General features: G+C 41.6%; 1 protein-coding gene across 22 annotated transcripts in view; it reads right to left on the minus strand.

The window, feature by feature from the left end:
* Positions 1-1,906: 1,906 nt before the first annotated feature.
* Celf2 (CUGBP Elav-like family member 2) overlaps positions 1,907-16,219 on the minus strand; it is an 826,738-nt gene continuing 812,425 nt past the window's right edge. For 15 of the 22 annotated variants that reach the window (XM_057788195.1, XM_057788197.1, XM_057788190.1 and 12 more), the window contains 2 exons: positions 11,911-12,054; positions 1,907-9,214 (listed from right to left, as the gene is read on the minus strand). In XM_057788195.1, coding sequence (XP_057644178.1) covers positions 9,087-9,214; positions 11,911-12,054 — 272 coding nt within the window. In that variant the 3' untranslated portion in view covers positions 1,907-9,086. The remainder of the gene's footprint in view (positions 9,215-11,910; positions 12,055-16,219) is intronic. The other 7 variants (XM_057788203.1, XM_057788202.1, XM_057788205.1 and 4 more) reach the window with 2 other exon arrangements.

Raw genomic sequence — 16,219 nt, forward strand, 5'->3', positions numbered from 1 at the left:
TGCCATCTCTGGACAGTTTCTCAGGAGGGGAAGCTGTCTGTTCTAGGACTTGTTAGGATATAACTCTCAATGGAAGACTATGGATTCTGCCCAGCCATGCTTGAGCGACCCAGGAAACCCAGAGAGAGTTGTGAGGCATTCCAGAGATGGCCGAGAGGACACCACAGAGGCGGCCGAGCCTGGACTGGGCACTGCTACGCATTCGTTGAGTTTTACTGAACAGTTTATGTTGTGATCCAATCATCTTGCGTGTGTTTGGTTAGTTCTCATAACAATCACACCCACGAGGTACAACTTCACCCTTGTTATGCTAAGGACGAAATTAAGGCACAGAGAGGCACAGCCAGGAATTAAGGGGAGAGCTGGCATTCACACTGGGGTAGTCTGGGCTCTCCAGGGCATGTGCCGGTTTTCTGTGCTTTTCATACCAATATCATGACAGAAGCATCATCCAGTGATCCACACCTGGGGACCCTTGTGTGCAGCTTAGGCTGTGGTTGACCAGTTACCGAACACAACGCCTATGTGAGCTCTCTTTGTAGATCCACATTTTTGCCTTAAAGACATCCCTCTGATGCAGCAAGGAGGAGCTGCTTTGGTGACCAGTAGATGGAATATTCCCCATGAAGCAGCTCTCGGTATTGACCTGACATGAGGCCAACTCAGCTAGCAGTCTGAGCTGGCCTCCCAGCGGCACATGCTGGATTTCCAGGCATGGAGCACTCTAGGCTCAGGACTGCAGACCTCTTAGAGGGGATGTGCTAGGTTGCATTTTTCTTGTGCTACTGAGGCTCAGGATCCTTCTGCCAATAGCCTTGGACATTATCTTAAGAAAGGGAATGCCGTCTTCTGGCTGGCTAGCTCCTATGGGTTGAGCTGGTACGCTGCCGCGTTTTCAGTGTTACCTCTCTTAGACGGCATGGTGCCACCTACGATGTGTTATCAAGCCCCTCTCTTGATTAACAACTTGTTCCTAACCCTCACCTTTCATTACAAGCTTTGATTTGGGGATGACAGTTTACAAGTTGAAAGTCTGTGATGGGAGATAGAAGAAGAGTTCCGGCTTCTCAGTGGGTTTTTAGTAGCCATACTCTTTCTGTTCCTCACCACAAGGGATACGATCTGTTTCATAAAGGGTTAGGTGTCTGTGCCATTTTGCAGGTGGAAAGTTTTTCTTAGAATCATACAAAAGAAAAACAAATTTATCATAACACTCCCAAGGTGGAAATATCTAATAGAAATGCCACCTACACCATTCTGTTCAAACTTAAAGCCTGCAGGAAAATTTCAAAAGTCCTCTTTCAAAGGGCCAAACAGCAGGCCTCGTGCATAAAGCCTGCGCACTTACAGGCCAGCTCCCCTCACAAGTGACTTGGAAATCTTATCGTCTCATTCAGAATGGTCAGTGCTTCCTCTGCTGTCCCTCACTCTATAGTCCTGAAGAGAACTGCCACTGTCCTCCACAGGGTGTGGTTTTAGTGCTGCCTCACTGACACAGCACTGACACATACCAGCACCATTCTTGAGCCTGCCTTCCTCTTTTGTCTCCTTCTTCAGAGCCCAAGATCATACATTCAAAAGGTCATGGGCTTTCTAGGTTAGGCTGCATATAGTTGCTTTCTAGTGGTCTTTGGAAGAGAAGGTTTTTTCCTGCTTTGTCTCATGCAACCCTTGGCTGGAGATTAGCCACAGTCATGAGAAAGATGGGTCTCCAGCCCATGCTAAAATGCACTCGGAAGAACTCCCCCCACCAACTGTTTTGTTTCCAAAGTCAATTTATTGAATATTAATCCATAAAGACAATGATATAGTTTTAATGAAAAATATCCTATATCACTCAAGACTTAAAACAATACCCCTTAGAAACACTGCTTAGAGAAATAATCACATTAACTTTACACACGAGTCCTTTCTTAAGCTTTATTTAAGAAATCGAGTACTATATAGTTCAATATATATAAGACACATCCAGTATTGTGTTCCTGATAGCAAGTGCATAGATTTTGTTAAGATACCATTTTCACTCGATAGAAATGGTTCATGGTCACATGAAGGTAATATTCTCAGTGATTTTGCCCAAGCATGAGAGGAAAAAAAAAAAAAAACAGAATACAGCAAAAATAGTGAACTACAACAGAAATGAAAAACAGAAACAGTGAATTAGTAGAACAGTCGATTCCTGATAAGTGAATAAGCTGATTGTCTGGCCACAATGTTTTATTCACTTATCAGGAACGATTCGTGGTCCGCGTATGTTCACTGCATTGCCTAGCTTGCTAGCTATGAGCCTGCAGCTCACACCCCATTGCTGTGGCCTGGCAGGCACGTAGCGTCCATCGGCCAGGAAAGGTATATGGTTCTGTGGTTTCTCAAAGCGGTCTGTGTGCGGGCCATAGACAGACTTGCTCATACCATAGTGGGCTTTTACAGAATCAACACCGAGTGTGAATTTAAGTAGCAGCCAACCTGATGGTCACACGTGCTTACAGGAACAAGCCTCTGTGTCTTCTGTGGGGAAACCCACTTTGCCTTTCTGTGCGTGAATGTTATGCCTCGTGCTGAACGGTGGTCATATTTGTACTTCCAAAAGAAACACACCCTGGAAAGAATGTGATCATCCTCTTTCCCAAGTTTCTCCTCCCTTATGCCACCCCTTAATTCCAGAAAAGACAGGAAAAGCAATCGCACCGCCAGCCATCTTTCCTCGCTAATGGAAGCAGTGACCCTTCAGAGGCAGACTGACTAGGCAGTGAGACGGACAGCAGAAGCATGGCTAGAAATCAGCTTCCATCGGTGTAGGTTTAGAACTCTGAAACTCATTCCCGGTGAGGTGTTCAGCCTAAGGAAAGAGCCACCTTTCTTCTGCTTGGTAGGCCCAAGGTTGCTGATCTGACTGAAGAACAGGGGCCTGAGGGGCCTTCTGAAACCAGAGGGTGGGCAGCCAGAGCTGTACCAGGTTCAGGGTGACCTGACGTGTGCACGGAAAGGTTAGGAGGAGTGAGAAGAGGAGGGAGGTGAGTAGACAGCCATGGTATCTGTGAGGAACACCTTGAGGGGAGGCAGATCCTGAGCAAGGTAGGCTTGTGGCTCTCACCGCAGGGAGAGTTGGGGATGTTCTCTGATCAGGGGCTGGAGGACAGTGGGAGCCCAGCTCGTTCCTATCCTGTGTCCACCCAGGAGGGAACATGGACCTATGGCATCATGAGCTACCCCTCTAGAAGTCCCTCCCCCACCTCCCTTATTCATTTCAGCTTTCACTGGAGAATGTGGCAGTCTTCCCACATCTGTCAGTTGTAATAATTGAAGCTACTCCTGGATTAAAATGATTAGCATGTAGAAATGCATTTCTATACATCTATCAACTGATGTAGCAGACAGCTAAGTTTAACTCTTTTTATACCCCCCGTTGATCAGCTAGCTTTATTCTGTCCTTCCCCGAAGGCTCACCTCTTGTAAGGATGATCCCTTTCTAAGTTTGACTGTAGTGATACGACTTTGGACTTGAGGATAGACAGAAGAAACCCTGGGTCTACTGCTTCTGCTTCTCTTAAGATTAGTGAGGAACTGTGGGTATGAGGGAGAGGGGAACAAAGGGAAAGGAACACATGTGGTCAAAAGACCTTAAAGGCCTTGCCAAGTCCAGCCCTGTAGGCAGATTGGATGAATCACTGGGAAATGGTGAATCACCTTGGAAGCAGCGGTTAGGTAGGCTATGCATGAACCAGGGGTGGGATGCGCAGTTTCCTCGTCTCCCAAATCAGATATTCACTTAGGTGGAATCGACTGTATCTTTTTACACAACATATAGAAAAAAACATACGTGCAACGGTGAGGTGTGTAGATGCGTCACCAACACAGAATGACCACCAACAATACAACACGCAGAGAGAGAAACAATTATTAGGAAAATGGTTTAATATTGGAGACAGAAGCAAAAAACCGCATCACACAGTAACATACATTACAAAAATAAGTCTGACTGTTTCAACTACACGGTTATGTTCACAATGAGGACAGAAGGGTCAGAAAAAACCTCGATCTAAACAGCAAAAAAGCAAACTCCTAAAGTTTAACTAATACATTTATCCACTTAAAGTGACTGAGTACTTCTAAGTCTAATTATCTTATTGTGTAACTGCACAATACAGAATAAAAAGTGAAACTTACCGCTGTATTTTAAGACAAAATTCTAATGCTAGATATAAGCAAAGGGAAAAAAGAAATCAAGCCAAAGTTTTTAATTCTTAAAAGAAAAGCAACTTTCTTTCTATCAACCAGAAATCAAACTTGAAATCAGTCATTGTCAGGGGCCCACAAGAGTAAGCCACAAAAATTTCCATTTTTTTAATCTCCAGTATAAAAAATCCCACTGGTACAAAATGCATAAGTACAATCAGGTGTAGAAATAGGAAAGCCTGCGTTTTTGTTTTTTGGCTCAAATTCCATCAAACAACAAAATCCAAATGCATCAATAAAACAGAAACAATACTCAAATGGTCTTACAGTTTCCACTAGGTTGCATTAACTTTGGCTTTTCTCAGACAATATTTAAAAACTACTTTGTAATTCTAAACAAAATGGTATTATTAATCTACAAACAACAATTCCCACAGCACAAAAAACACAAATACATTTTTTGTATGACATTATTCAAAAGGTAATGAAACTACATTTTTTTAAAATTTTATTTTTTTAATTAGCACTTAAGATAATAAAAACAGAAACAGTAAATGATTCCAGAGTAGCACAAGCCAAAGAACTAGAACCCCTGCGGTGAAAGAAAGACGAACTTGTTACACCTTGGAGGTGCGCTCTGATCAGAGTTCTCTGAGTGAGTTTGAAAGACTATGTTCTACACTTGATTCTTAAAAACGCAGCTTCCCTGTGTTTTGTCTTCCAGAAACAGGCCCTGTACACCCTTGCAGCTTTTTTCTTTTGACATTGAAAGATAAAGGACAGTTTGTCTCTGAGGAAGGTTATCTTTCTTACAATGAAACATGCAAAACCAAAAACCTCCCCCTCAATGTACTGTCTTGGTTGCCTGCAAAATTAGAAACACGCAACAGAAAGCGCCTGCCTGGCCCGAGCCTCTGCGGGGGACTGCAGGTGGGTTAAGAGGAAGGAGGGCAGTTTGCATCCATGGGGAAAAAAATCTGATTTTTTTTGAGATTTATGCCATTGATAGATGAATAGATTCTGAATGAGACGGTCTATGAAGTACAACTGGTATTCTCTTGTGTTTCTACACGTGTATCTACACACCACCATATAGTAGAGACTGAGAAATGTGTGTGACCACTTTGTTATTGAGCTGAGTGCTGCAGAAAGTACAAAATAGCCCTCAAGGATGAAGGAAGGCCCCGGCAGTAGTAAACAGGTGTGGGGAAGTGCACGTGCTGTAGGAGGAAACTTGTTTTTTGCATTGTGAGAGGCTAATCCTTTCCGACTCAGGGCTATCACATTCACGCGCACACTAACCCATGGGGTGAGTGAGGAAAAGGGGGCTGAGACCAGAAGCTGGGAGGGTATGTTTCCCCCGAGGCTGGGTGTGGGCTGGGACTGTAGGTATGACATTAGGGTCTGTCAGAACAAGACTTCTGTTCATACAAAGCCAGACTCAGCGAATACGGCACTTTAAAAAGTGGCAGCAGGACCTGGTCCTGGGTATTTGGTTAGTAACTATGGTGAAGAACAGAGTTGAGCTCCTCTTACATGGTCAGCCCCTTTAAATGTGTTCAATTAAAAGTCAAAACACCCTAGAAAACCAGAGAGGCAAGGAAAGGCCTGTGGGCTTTTCCCATGGACACCTCGCTTATTCAAGTGTCCACTGGAGTCCAAGAATCCCTAGCACAATGGCTGATTCAGCATTACTTAGGAGTGTTTAAGAAACGAAAGCAAAATTCCTTGCAAGACTGGACCATACAAAAGCCATTTAACTGCAGGGTGTATGGAAATATTGTATACTTGGACATACCATGAAGTCTGATCTCAAAAAGCAAACAATGTTTTGAGGGCTTAGGTTGGGACTAAGTCTACCTGTTTTTACCTTCACAGGGTTTAACTCAATCTTTTAAATTGAAACTAAAGGAGCATAGGATAATAGGAAGGAAGGGGAATAAAAAAGAAAATAAAAAAAATGGTATAGGAAAAAGACAAGAGTTTTTGGGTGGGAGGGGGGTCTTAAAAAACAAAAATAAGAACTTAGAAGATATATAGAAGGAAAAATCCAAATCAGAAACACCCCCAAACAACCCAAGGATGACAGTATAAAAAGTTACCAACACTCCAGATAGCTCTGGGTAGAAAGGGTTAAAAGTTCAAGACTTTCTCACCTTAGAGGTTTGCAGATATTATGAAGAAAATACATTGTGAGGGCTGCCTTCACAGCATTGATGTGCAGAGTGGTTAAAAAAGTGAGACATGGGCACTTATACAATGTCTTACAAAAAACAGCATAGAGAAATAACAAACAATAACAATTTCAGGCAACAAGACCACAGAATAGCAAGTTAACAAACTTTGTAACCTTTTTTTTTTAAATATTAGGGATTTATACAAAACACATAATAAAATACCCATGTTATCAAATTACTTCTCACAAGAAACACACCGAAGCTCTAGGGAGGAAGTACCTTTGGAATTTGGCACTATATAGTTTTCACTTTTTTCTTTAAAAGAAAAAACAAAACAGATCACATTTTGCTGAACACAAACACATCTAATAGTCCACAATAAAAAAAGTGACATCAATGCTTCTCAAGCCAACACAAAACTTATTCTGGAATAGTTTTTTTTTTCTCTCACATGAAATTATTTTTTTTAAGCAAACAACTTTTTTTTAATTCTTTTTTTGTTTTGTTTTAAGTAAACCAATTCTAAGCTTGTCTTATCAACAAATAACATTAAGACCTTGAGACTCATGATGAGACCACAACTGAATCCACAGAAGCACCAACATGACACAGTTACAGTAACCTTTCTCCTGTACATTGAAACAGTAGAAAATATAGGTAATTTCATGTGCATTAAACCACGGATTGTCTAACTGTGAGTCAGTTCAGCAAAAGGTGACACAAATAGGTAGCATTTGCCCCAAAACAGGGTAAATATTTTTCTTATACTAATCTACAAAAAGTGGTTCTATATATATATCTTAATGAGAAAGTGAGCCACCTAAAATGGCCTTATCAAAAACTTTACACTGCCTGAAAAATGTAAAAACTATTACAGACCTCTAGAGACTTAAAATCAGACAGTTTTTTTTTTTCTCAAACTGTTTTTGGAAGTAGTCTGTTAGAAACCAACATTCTGTGTCCCTGGACACATATTGCTATTGTCACCAGTGACCGGGAAGAATGCCAATCCCTGTGTAATACTTTCAAGTCTGTTTTATGAAAAAAAAAATAAGAAAAAAAACATTTTTGCCACAGGTTTTTTTCTATAATTTGTCTAATAATTTCAGTCTTGCATGAATGCAGCAATGTTTTTCACATTGACTTCCCAGAATTCATAGCTAGATGAGGTCACATGCAAATTTCAAAGGTCAAACTAGATCAAAGGTCAGTAGGAGAACCAAATATGATGTGAGGTCAGAAAGACATCAGAAACAATGACGGGACGATGGAACTTTTTGAGACGCCACAGGGACATGCTAGGCAAACGGTGAACTAACGGGCATGAAGATGTCTAGGGAAAAAACAAGGAAGAGTAAAAAGTTACACAGAATCTACGCAGCAGCAACAAAATCACTTTCAAGGGTGCAGGAGAAAAACTAATGCAAATCTGAGGTCTTCAGGGAGTCTATGAGCCAGTCACATAATTTGCATTTCTTACACTCTTTTTCCACAGCACAATGAAACCCCAAGAGAATCCATCTGGAGAGAGTGAGAGGGGATGGATTCTGGGTGTTTGGGGTGAGGGACTAGCAAGGGACAGAGGAGAGGGTCCAGTCTGAACAAAGGTGACATGGGGAAGTCAAGACAACTGAACTGTAAACTAGATAATGGAAATTACGAACAAAATAATCAGACAGATAACAAACAACGAGAGGATAAAGCATGAACTTTAGGTCTAGGGTTCAACAGTGAGACAAAGCCCGTTCCTAGAACAATTCCTCTAGAGACTACTTCAGGAGGCGCTAGCTGGACAGAGAACTGCTCTTTAGGTACCCAATAAGTTAACAATAGGCAATAAATAACTTCCATTATTTCTGAGGCAGTAAAAATTTTGTATAAAAATAGAAATGCTTTTTTTACAAATAAAATTTACAGGCCTGTGGCTTTCTTTTTTATTTATGTATTATTTATGTATTTATTTATTATTAAATTTATCTTTCAAGAAACATCAAGTATTTTCACTCATTTTTATTTTATTTTTAAACCCTGTAGCTTTAAGAAACAGATCTCTAAATCTTTTTTTACATTAATCCTTTCTAAAAACAAAAATAAAACAATAACAAAATAGACAACCAGTGTAATAATCTGACCAATAAATGTCATGTTTCTTTGAACCCTAAAATAAAATCCTACTTATATTAAAACAAACCAATGTAGTGGGAGGATGTTCTGTGGTGGTTTAAGTGCTTCTCCTGGCTTCTCCCTCTGCTAGGCCACCACGTTAACTCAACCGCGGGGCCTCTGAGGGGCGGGCGGGCAAGGAGGGGTGAGCTCTCCAGGCAGTGCTCTTGGGGCACCAGTGGTTTCAGAGTTAGAATTGCACATTAGTGTTTGCTTGCCTTTTAAAATCTCAAGATGTCATTTATTTGTTTATATGTTTTTCTTTTAAAAAGCAAAACAAAAAATTTAAAAAGGAGTAAGGATATTCAAATTGCAAAACAAAGGAGAATACAGTGGCACAATTAGAGAAGGAATTTACTCAACAGAAACAAGGTAGCCCAAGTTTTAATTATGGCAAATTGGGTGGGGCATGAGTGGAAGGAATGGAGGCCTTATTGTAAAAATAACCGTCTCTCTTGGCAAAAGTTGGCATTGTGGTCCCTCCTCTGCCTTCCCTGTTGAGAACAGGCTGGCTTGTGGGACTTACCCTAAGAAAGATAAAATAAGAGCAGGGAGCTTCTGGGGTTAGGATCAGTAAGGTTTGCTGTCATTTTTGGAGCGCTTCAGCTGCACCTTCAAGCGTTTCATGCCGATCTGAAAGCCGTTCATAGCCTGGATTGCAGCTTGCGCAGAGACTGGATTGTCATAGCTAACAAAACCTGGAAAACATAAAGGGGAAGGAGGTAGGGAGGTCAGGGTGAAGGGGAAGCCAAGCAGAAAATGGGACTGGCGGGGCTGGCCGGCATAGTATGACTGCAAATGCTGAGAGGTGCCTGTCCCAGGATCTGAGCTGGGCCCTACTAGGTTTATGCATGCACAGTGCATGTCTGTGGACAACACTGATAATGCCCACTGGCAAGGAGTGAAAGAGCTAGTCAGAGGGCAGATTTTCCATGAAGGGCAAAACCTCTCTCCACAAAACTAAAGCTAAGTTGTTCTATGAACTTTCCCCCTCTTTTTAGTGCTTTGAAGTATCCCTGTTTGGTATCCTTCCCCCTCCCTACTCCCCAGGATCCTTTGGAAAAACTCCTCAGAAAAGAATAAGTACTATATATATTCATAGACAGAGCCTACAAAGGGCTGGGCTTTGGGATGAGTCAACCACTGAATTAGCTGAATTAGAATAATGTATACTAGCTTCTTAACATTTTAGAATTATTGTTCAGACAAACCCAGAGAAAAGTTACATGCCTTTCTCTTTGTATCAGGACTTAATAGTTTAAACATATCCCAGTTATTTGTATCTGCAACAATAAGCCACCATCAGAGAGAGAGAGAGAGAGAGAGAGAGAGAGGAGAGAGGGGCAAACAAATGATAGATATTTTGCACAGATTCAGAAGAGAATTCTAGCTGCTGAGTTTGTCCTGACAGTGAACTGTGAGACCAGGCAGGCAAGTGGTGAGCTTATATGTACCTCCTGACTTTGAGTGGTGACAGAAAGCTACTCTATGGATTGAATTTCACTTTGAAACATCAGTAATTTGGAAGGTTCTGGTATTTTCACCTATCTACTACTATGAAGGTTTAAAACTAAAGAGAAAATTCTTTTACAGACCAGTGGAGGGGGCAAAGGACATAAACATTCTTGAGCAGAATTCTCAGCTGACAAAAGTGGACACAAGGTATAAGGCAGGAAAGCTTTCAGTAGGTAGGCCACATTGCAAAAACGGTTGTTTATGTTTCTATTAACTCCAACTCCCAGTAAAAGTAATCGCAAATCCAAGACTTTCACCCTGATGTGACCTCTCCTTTCTCTTGGGGTCTTTCAGGTAGAAAGTGGCCGATGATTAAAGAATGGAAGTGGGTCAAGAGTGAGATGATGAAAGGATGGGTTTATTACGATGAACAACTCAGCAAACTGGGAGTTTAAGACATAGACTCTTCACCAAGAAACTTGGGAGGCAAAGCTTTTAAGACAAATTGAAAATATATTGGGGATTCTCACACTACAGCTTATATTATCATGAACACATTGGTTAAGTAGTTTGTGGCCTGAACAAATCTCTTTGCAGGGTAATGTTTCCTCAAATCAGTCTCCAGATAAACTTAGGACAATTATGCAACTATGAAAACTATGTCTAAGAACCTTGCCCAGGAAGCCCTCCCACAGGTCAGCTCTGGCTCCCTCATGCATGCCCCTATATGATAGCTTAGCTTCCTCCTCCGCTGCCACAAAGGCCTTCTATACAGTCCCCATAGTGAGGTGGAGTAGGCTTGGGCTGACAGCCCTTCTCGTGGGTAAAAACAATCACTGGAAATGGTGATGTACTAATTTTTCTAACCCCGAGGGTTAGGCTTTCCTGGATAGGGAAAGACCTTAGCAGCAGAGATGCAGAACCAAAACACTATCTACCAGCCAGCCAGGTCAAGTTTGAACTTCTGGCTCTCTGAGAACTATTCTACCTTAGATAGTTTTCTTTGTAACACATACAACCCTATTTCTTTTTGCTCATATCTTATTTTATAAAATGTACCACCTCCCACAATATGAATTATTATTAAACTGTAGGAGTGATTATCAACAAACTTTTGGATGCCCACTGAGCCAGAGCTTGCTAAACAAGGCAATGAATACCTTGAACTCTTAACATCTTTGCGGATAAATCAGTTTGAAAAATAAGGAGGCCATGGATTTAACAAATGTTGTCCTTGTCATAGAGAAACACTGGGGAAGGAATTTTTATTACTCTGTTATAGGAGAGTGTGGGGGAGAACAGATGCTCCCTCTGAACCCCAAGGGTGCAAGGCTGAGAGCTAGGTGTGTTGTAGTGTTTGATGAACACCTGCATATTCTTGTGCTCTGGCCTGTGCACAAAGCCATGGCCAACCTGACAATCCAAGCTCATCATAATGCTTTGTTCTCTGTGGCCATGGGACACACCAGCTGCTGGTCTTTAGTCTACAGAGATGCACTGAGGCAGCAACCTGGCCATATCCTGCTTATGAGTGTGTACATTTGTAAGCTAAAGATGGAGGAACAAGCCCTGATACAGTGTTTCAGCTATCTGACTGTAGGAGTAAGGGGTTCATGGTGGAGTGTTAGCAGTGGTCATCTGTAGCAGTACAGACTGAAAATTCACAGCTACATCTGCAGGGCTTGAAGAAACAACTACTGTTCTATGGTGAGGAAGAATCAGATATATAGGAAGATACTTTAATACTACAGTATAGAATATTACCTAACATAAAGGAATGGCCCCTTTTATACAGCACTTCCCCCTTTTCTGATTAAATAACGTTGCCCAAATCTGTTTACATGCAGCTAGAAAGTCAGGAGTCACCACCACAAGGAAGGCCCTATCCTGACTCCTGACTGGGAAACCTGCAATATTTAGCTAGGTTTCTTTTGCATACCAAAGCACTTGCTCAGATTGGTCTGTTTGTCAATGAAGACTTTAGCAGAGATAACATTTCCAAAGGGCATGAACATCTGCAGAATGTCCTGGTCTCCAAACTCCTGTGGAAGGTGGTAAATAAAGAGGTTTGCCCCCTCTGGACCTAAAGAGGAAGAAAAAATCAGAGTAAGGTATCCCCCAAGTCTTAGTCCCCAAAGCCTCTTAGGAATACTTTAGTAATAGGTAGGTTAGCCATTTGGCTTTTTCTTATAAAGAATAAGCAGATGGATAATTTTAAGTGCCAGCATGATGTTTAGGAAAACACTTGTCCTCTATATGTTCTAATTGGTGGCAGGCGTGTGGTGGGGAGGGGGGCTGTTTTTCAGAGAATCCCTGGCCCACTTTAGCTGTTCATCAGCCTCATCTCTACGGTGTTAAGGTGGCAGCAGTGGGCAGGAGAGGAATAGGATTTAGGCATGGGCTGCTCTTGGGTGGCCATGTTTTATGTGTAGACTATCTCCTGAAGTGGAGAAGAATGTTCTTTGCATTCTAAGCAAATTGCAGCAATTTAGAATAATGAATACAAAACAGTAAATGCTGCTCAGATGTCTCCATAATTTGCCTGGTTATTCAGCCAGTTCTGATTTGGCAAATCTGTGCGCACACACGGTAATAATCATCTTTATTAGGATGACTGGCAGGGAGTTAACAACTGGGGGAAAGGTAGCTAGAATCTTACAATTTTGACAGGTAATTAGATTTGAGTAAGTACAGTGGACCCAAGAGTTTCTCCAAGACTGACTTAAACACAGCCTTTCCCTTTCCATGCAAATTCCAAAAACCAAGGGGGAAGGGAGAAGGTCTTTTTAGCTATACTGTTTGGAAGGTTAATTGTCTTAAGTTCCTCAATGAACTTAAGACTCACCAATAAAAAGAGTTGTATGGAAGTTATAAGAATGAGAAGAAGGAAGCCAGATGCACTGGATAGAGAGAGGATAAAGTTGGGATAATTCTTGGACGCTGGTAAGAATAGGAGCTCATAGAACTGGGGAAGTGACTTCTGTACCCAGGGAATGTGCCTGCCTATTCCATGTGGAGATCTGCGGCCAGGGTCCTGTGAGTTCCCTACAGAACTCTTACAGTGGAGAATGGTATCCATGTGTTGATATGAGGGATATCAGGATTAGAGAGAACTCGATAAAAAGTGAACTGGCACATCTTTGCTCCCAGAAAAATTAATGAACGAAATGTTGTAAAGAATGAGACTTTACTGAAGCCATAGATGTAGTTACTTCTTTACTTAAAAACATGTCTGTCGAATGGTTGTGGCACACACCTGTAATCCCAGCACTTGGAAGGTAGAGATAGGTGGATCTCTGCAGACAGCCTGGTCTATAGAGTGAGTTCCAGAACAGTCAGGACTGTTACACAGAGGAACCTTGTCTCAAAAACAAACAAACAAAGAACCAAAACCCCCAAACACCAATCTGTATTACAGATTCTATGGATACTTCTCTAATCTAGCTCAAGGGAGGCCTGTTTAAAGGAAGACAACTATAGTTGACACGGCTCCTTAACTGTTTTTCTGGTCCTAATTTGGACAGATGCGAAAACTCAAATGCTGGAAATGGGTGTGCTAAGTGTACTGTAGTATGTGTTTTCTTAGTAATGGGCATACTAGCCAAACGTGTATCCCAGATTTAGTGTGTCTTTTAAACAAAGGATTTAAATGCATCAAGAAAGATTAATGGGGCTCAATTTGCATTGTAAGGAACGTTACTTCTCCTGAAGCCTGAGCAATAAGCACAATTTGAATGAACAATACGAACTATGTGTACCTGAATGATCCTGGGAATCTCGAATGCTATCTACATTCTGATTCTGTCCATGCCAGATAGGGGGAGACCATGAACAGTGAGACAGACAAACAAAAGAACCAATACTTCTTTTTATTATTTTCCCAGGAACAATTATCAACATCATCTTAATCCTCCCCACCCCCCAGCCATGCATGCCACTACCAAGAAGCAGTTTGATTTTTTTTTTTTTTTTTTTTTTTTTTTTGAGACAGGGTTTCTCTGCATGGCTCTGGGTGTCCTGGATATTATTCTGTGGACCAGGCTGACCTCAAACTCACAGAGATCCACCTGCCTCTACTTTACTGAGTGTTGGAATTAAAAATGTGCACCACCACCACCTGACAGCAGTCTGATCTTTTAAACCTCCTGATCTGAGACTTTAAAAAAAAGTTTCATATAGGAAAACATTCATTGTATGCAAATGATGTAGCTGATATAAATTCAAACACACACACACCTAGATCTCTACAAGTAATTAAAAACTGTTCACAACTCACTCTGTCTACTTTCTCCTAGCACAACACCTCAACTGGCAGCTGTGTTCTAGTGCTGGTCCCTACGTGCTGGGTGTTGTATTCTGCATTTCTCATAGGGTGCCTGAGGAAGCACAAAACCCCAAGGCCCAGAGGCAACGATTTTCTAGAACAAAGCTACACTAGACCACAAGTGCCAATTGGCCTCTTGCTGGGTTCCTGGGTTCCTGTGTACAAAACTTGCCTCTTGTTAAGGAAGGGAGATGGGAATGTATGAGAGTAACCAGAGGATGCTCACAATGGCGTGAAAAGTGATGGGCTTTCCTGATACTTAGCTCGGTAGAAATGCTACAATCCTTCAGAAAATTCACTATGGAAACATTAAATCATTTCTTTGCCAAGTTCAAGCGGCTCATTTTCCAGTGGTGGAAAATATACCAGAGTTCATGACTAAATAGTTCAGGGTATGTTTCAACTCTAACTAAAGGTCAGTCCAAGGACAAGCTGCAGAACAGAAATCTCAAAGTCTGCTGATTAGTAAACCTGTTCTTTCCCTTCATTGTAAACTAATGGCAGAGGGACGATATTCTTGAGCTAGAGGAGCGGGGTGACAAGATGATCAAGAGAGGTATGAGAAGGTAAGAGATGCGGGCTGGGGCAGGGACAAACAAACCAAACCAATGAAATGAACAAACCAAAAGCTATGACTAGTACCGAAAAATAAAGAGCCCTAAAGCATATCCCTGGTAGCCAACATCCCTATATTAGGATTAGGATGTGGTGATCATGACCTCCAGTCCTTACAAATCAAAGAAAAGCAGCTTACAGTAGTGGGCTGAGAGAAGTCACTTAGAAAAATACTATTACAGGGCCCAGACTTTAACAATTAAATATTTATCCTTAGTGGCAGCTTTATATTGGAGTGACACAAATTATACTGTCCTGTAAAGCCATGCTGGATAAGGTAGACCCAGCATTCTCTGGAACCATGTAGGGATTTAGCTTTGTTATCCTACAGGTTCTCTCCCGTGCTACTTACTTCTCACAGTGGCTACAGGAACTAAACAAAGATAGGCTTTCCCAGGGAAGACCTGTGGTGTACACGAGGTGAGGTCCTTTCACATACCTAGTGGGACACAGGTGTCCAAACAGCTGTGCACACTTGAATACCTATAGAAGAAGTCACAGCTCAGAGGAAAGAGCTGAGGAGTAACTTAGGTCTCATGTATTTCTTTTCTTTATTCAAGATCTCTGTGCTATTTGTCAAAGAAAAATTTATTTTCTATTTTCAAGTTGTATCTCCTTAAAACCCTAATTTTGCAGAGTGAAACTATGATACCACTTGCAGATCTTTGAATTAATATCCAAGCAAAAGTCATTTGTAACTACAGAGTATGGGTAAAAGAGGGAAAAAAATCAACCAAACAAAAATTCGTCTCTGATTTACCTTTTCCCATATTCTGAACCTCAGTTAATAAGGAAGTTAAAACAGTGGAGTGTGGTAGCCACAAGTGTAATGGTAACCTAGCAACGGTGAGGTGGAGCCAATAAAGACTGGCACAAATTCAAGGGCATCCTGGGCTGTAGGATAAGACCCTACCTCAACAAACTGACCAACCAACAAAGCAAAAGAATGAAAAGGAAGAAGGACAAGCTATCCTCATTTGGACAAGGCCATATACCATTTTATAATTAGCTTTAATTTAGTCTTAGGATTACCCTGCCTTATTGAACCTATCACTTTCTTTCTTTCCCAGAAGACATCCTCCTTATACAGCAAACTGTGTCATTTTTAATTGTGAATTCCATCATTAGTCGGAGCCTATCACTTACTGAGAGGCAGCTATGCTACTTCAAGGGACGTGGACACTAAGAAGGGGAATTCAGGAGAGAAGTTCTTCCCCGACACCGGACTGCATCAAACGGCACCTCTCACTAAGAGTTTCTGTGTGAGGAGGCTGAGAGTTCGTGCTGACTGGGAAGAGGATATACTAGG

This window comes from Chionomys nivalis, chromosome 13 (genome assembly GCF_950005125.1).
Source record: "Chionomys nivalis chromosome 13, mChiNiv1.1, whole genome shotgun sequence".
Lineage (NCBI taxonomy): Eukaryota > Metazoa > Chordata > Mammalia > Rodentia > Cricetidae > Chionomys > Chionomys nivalis.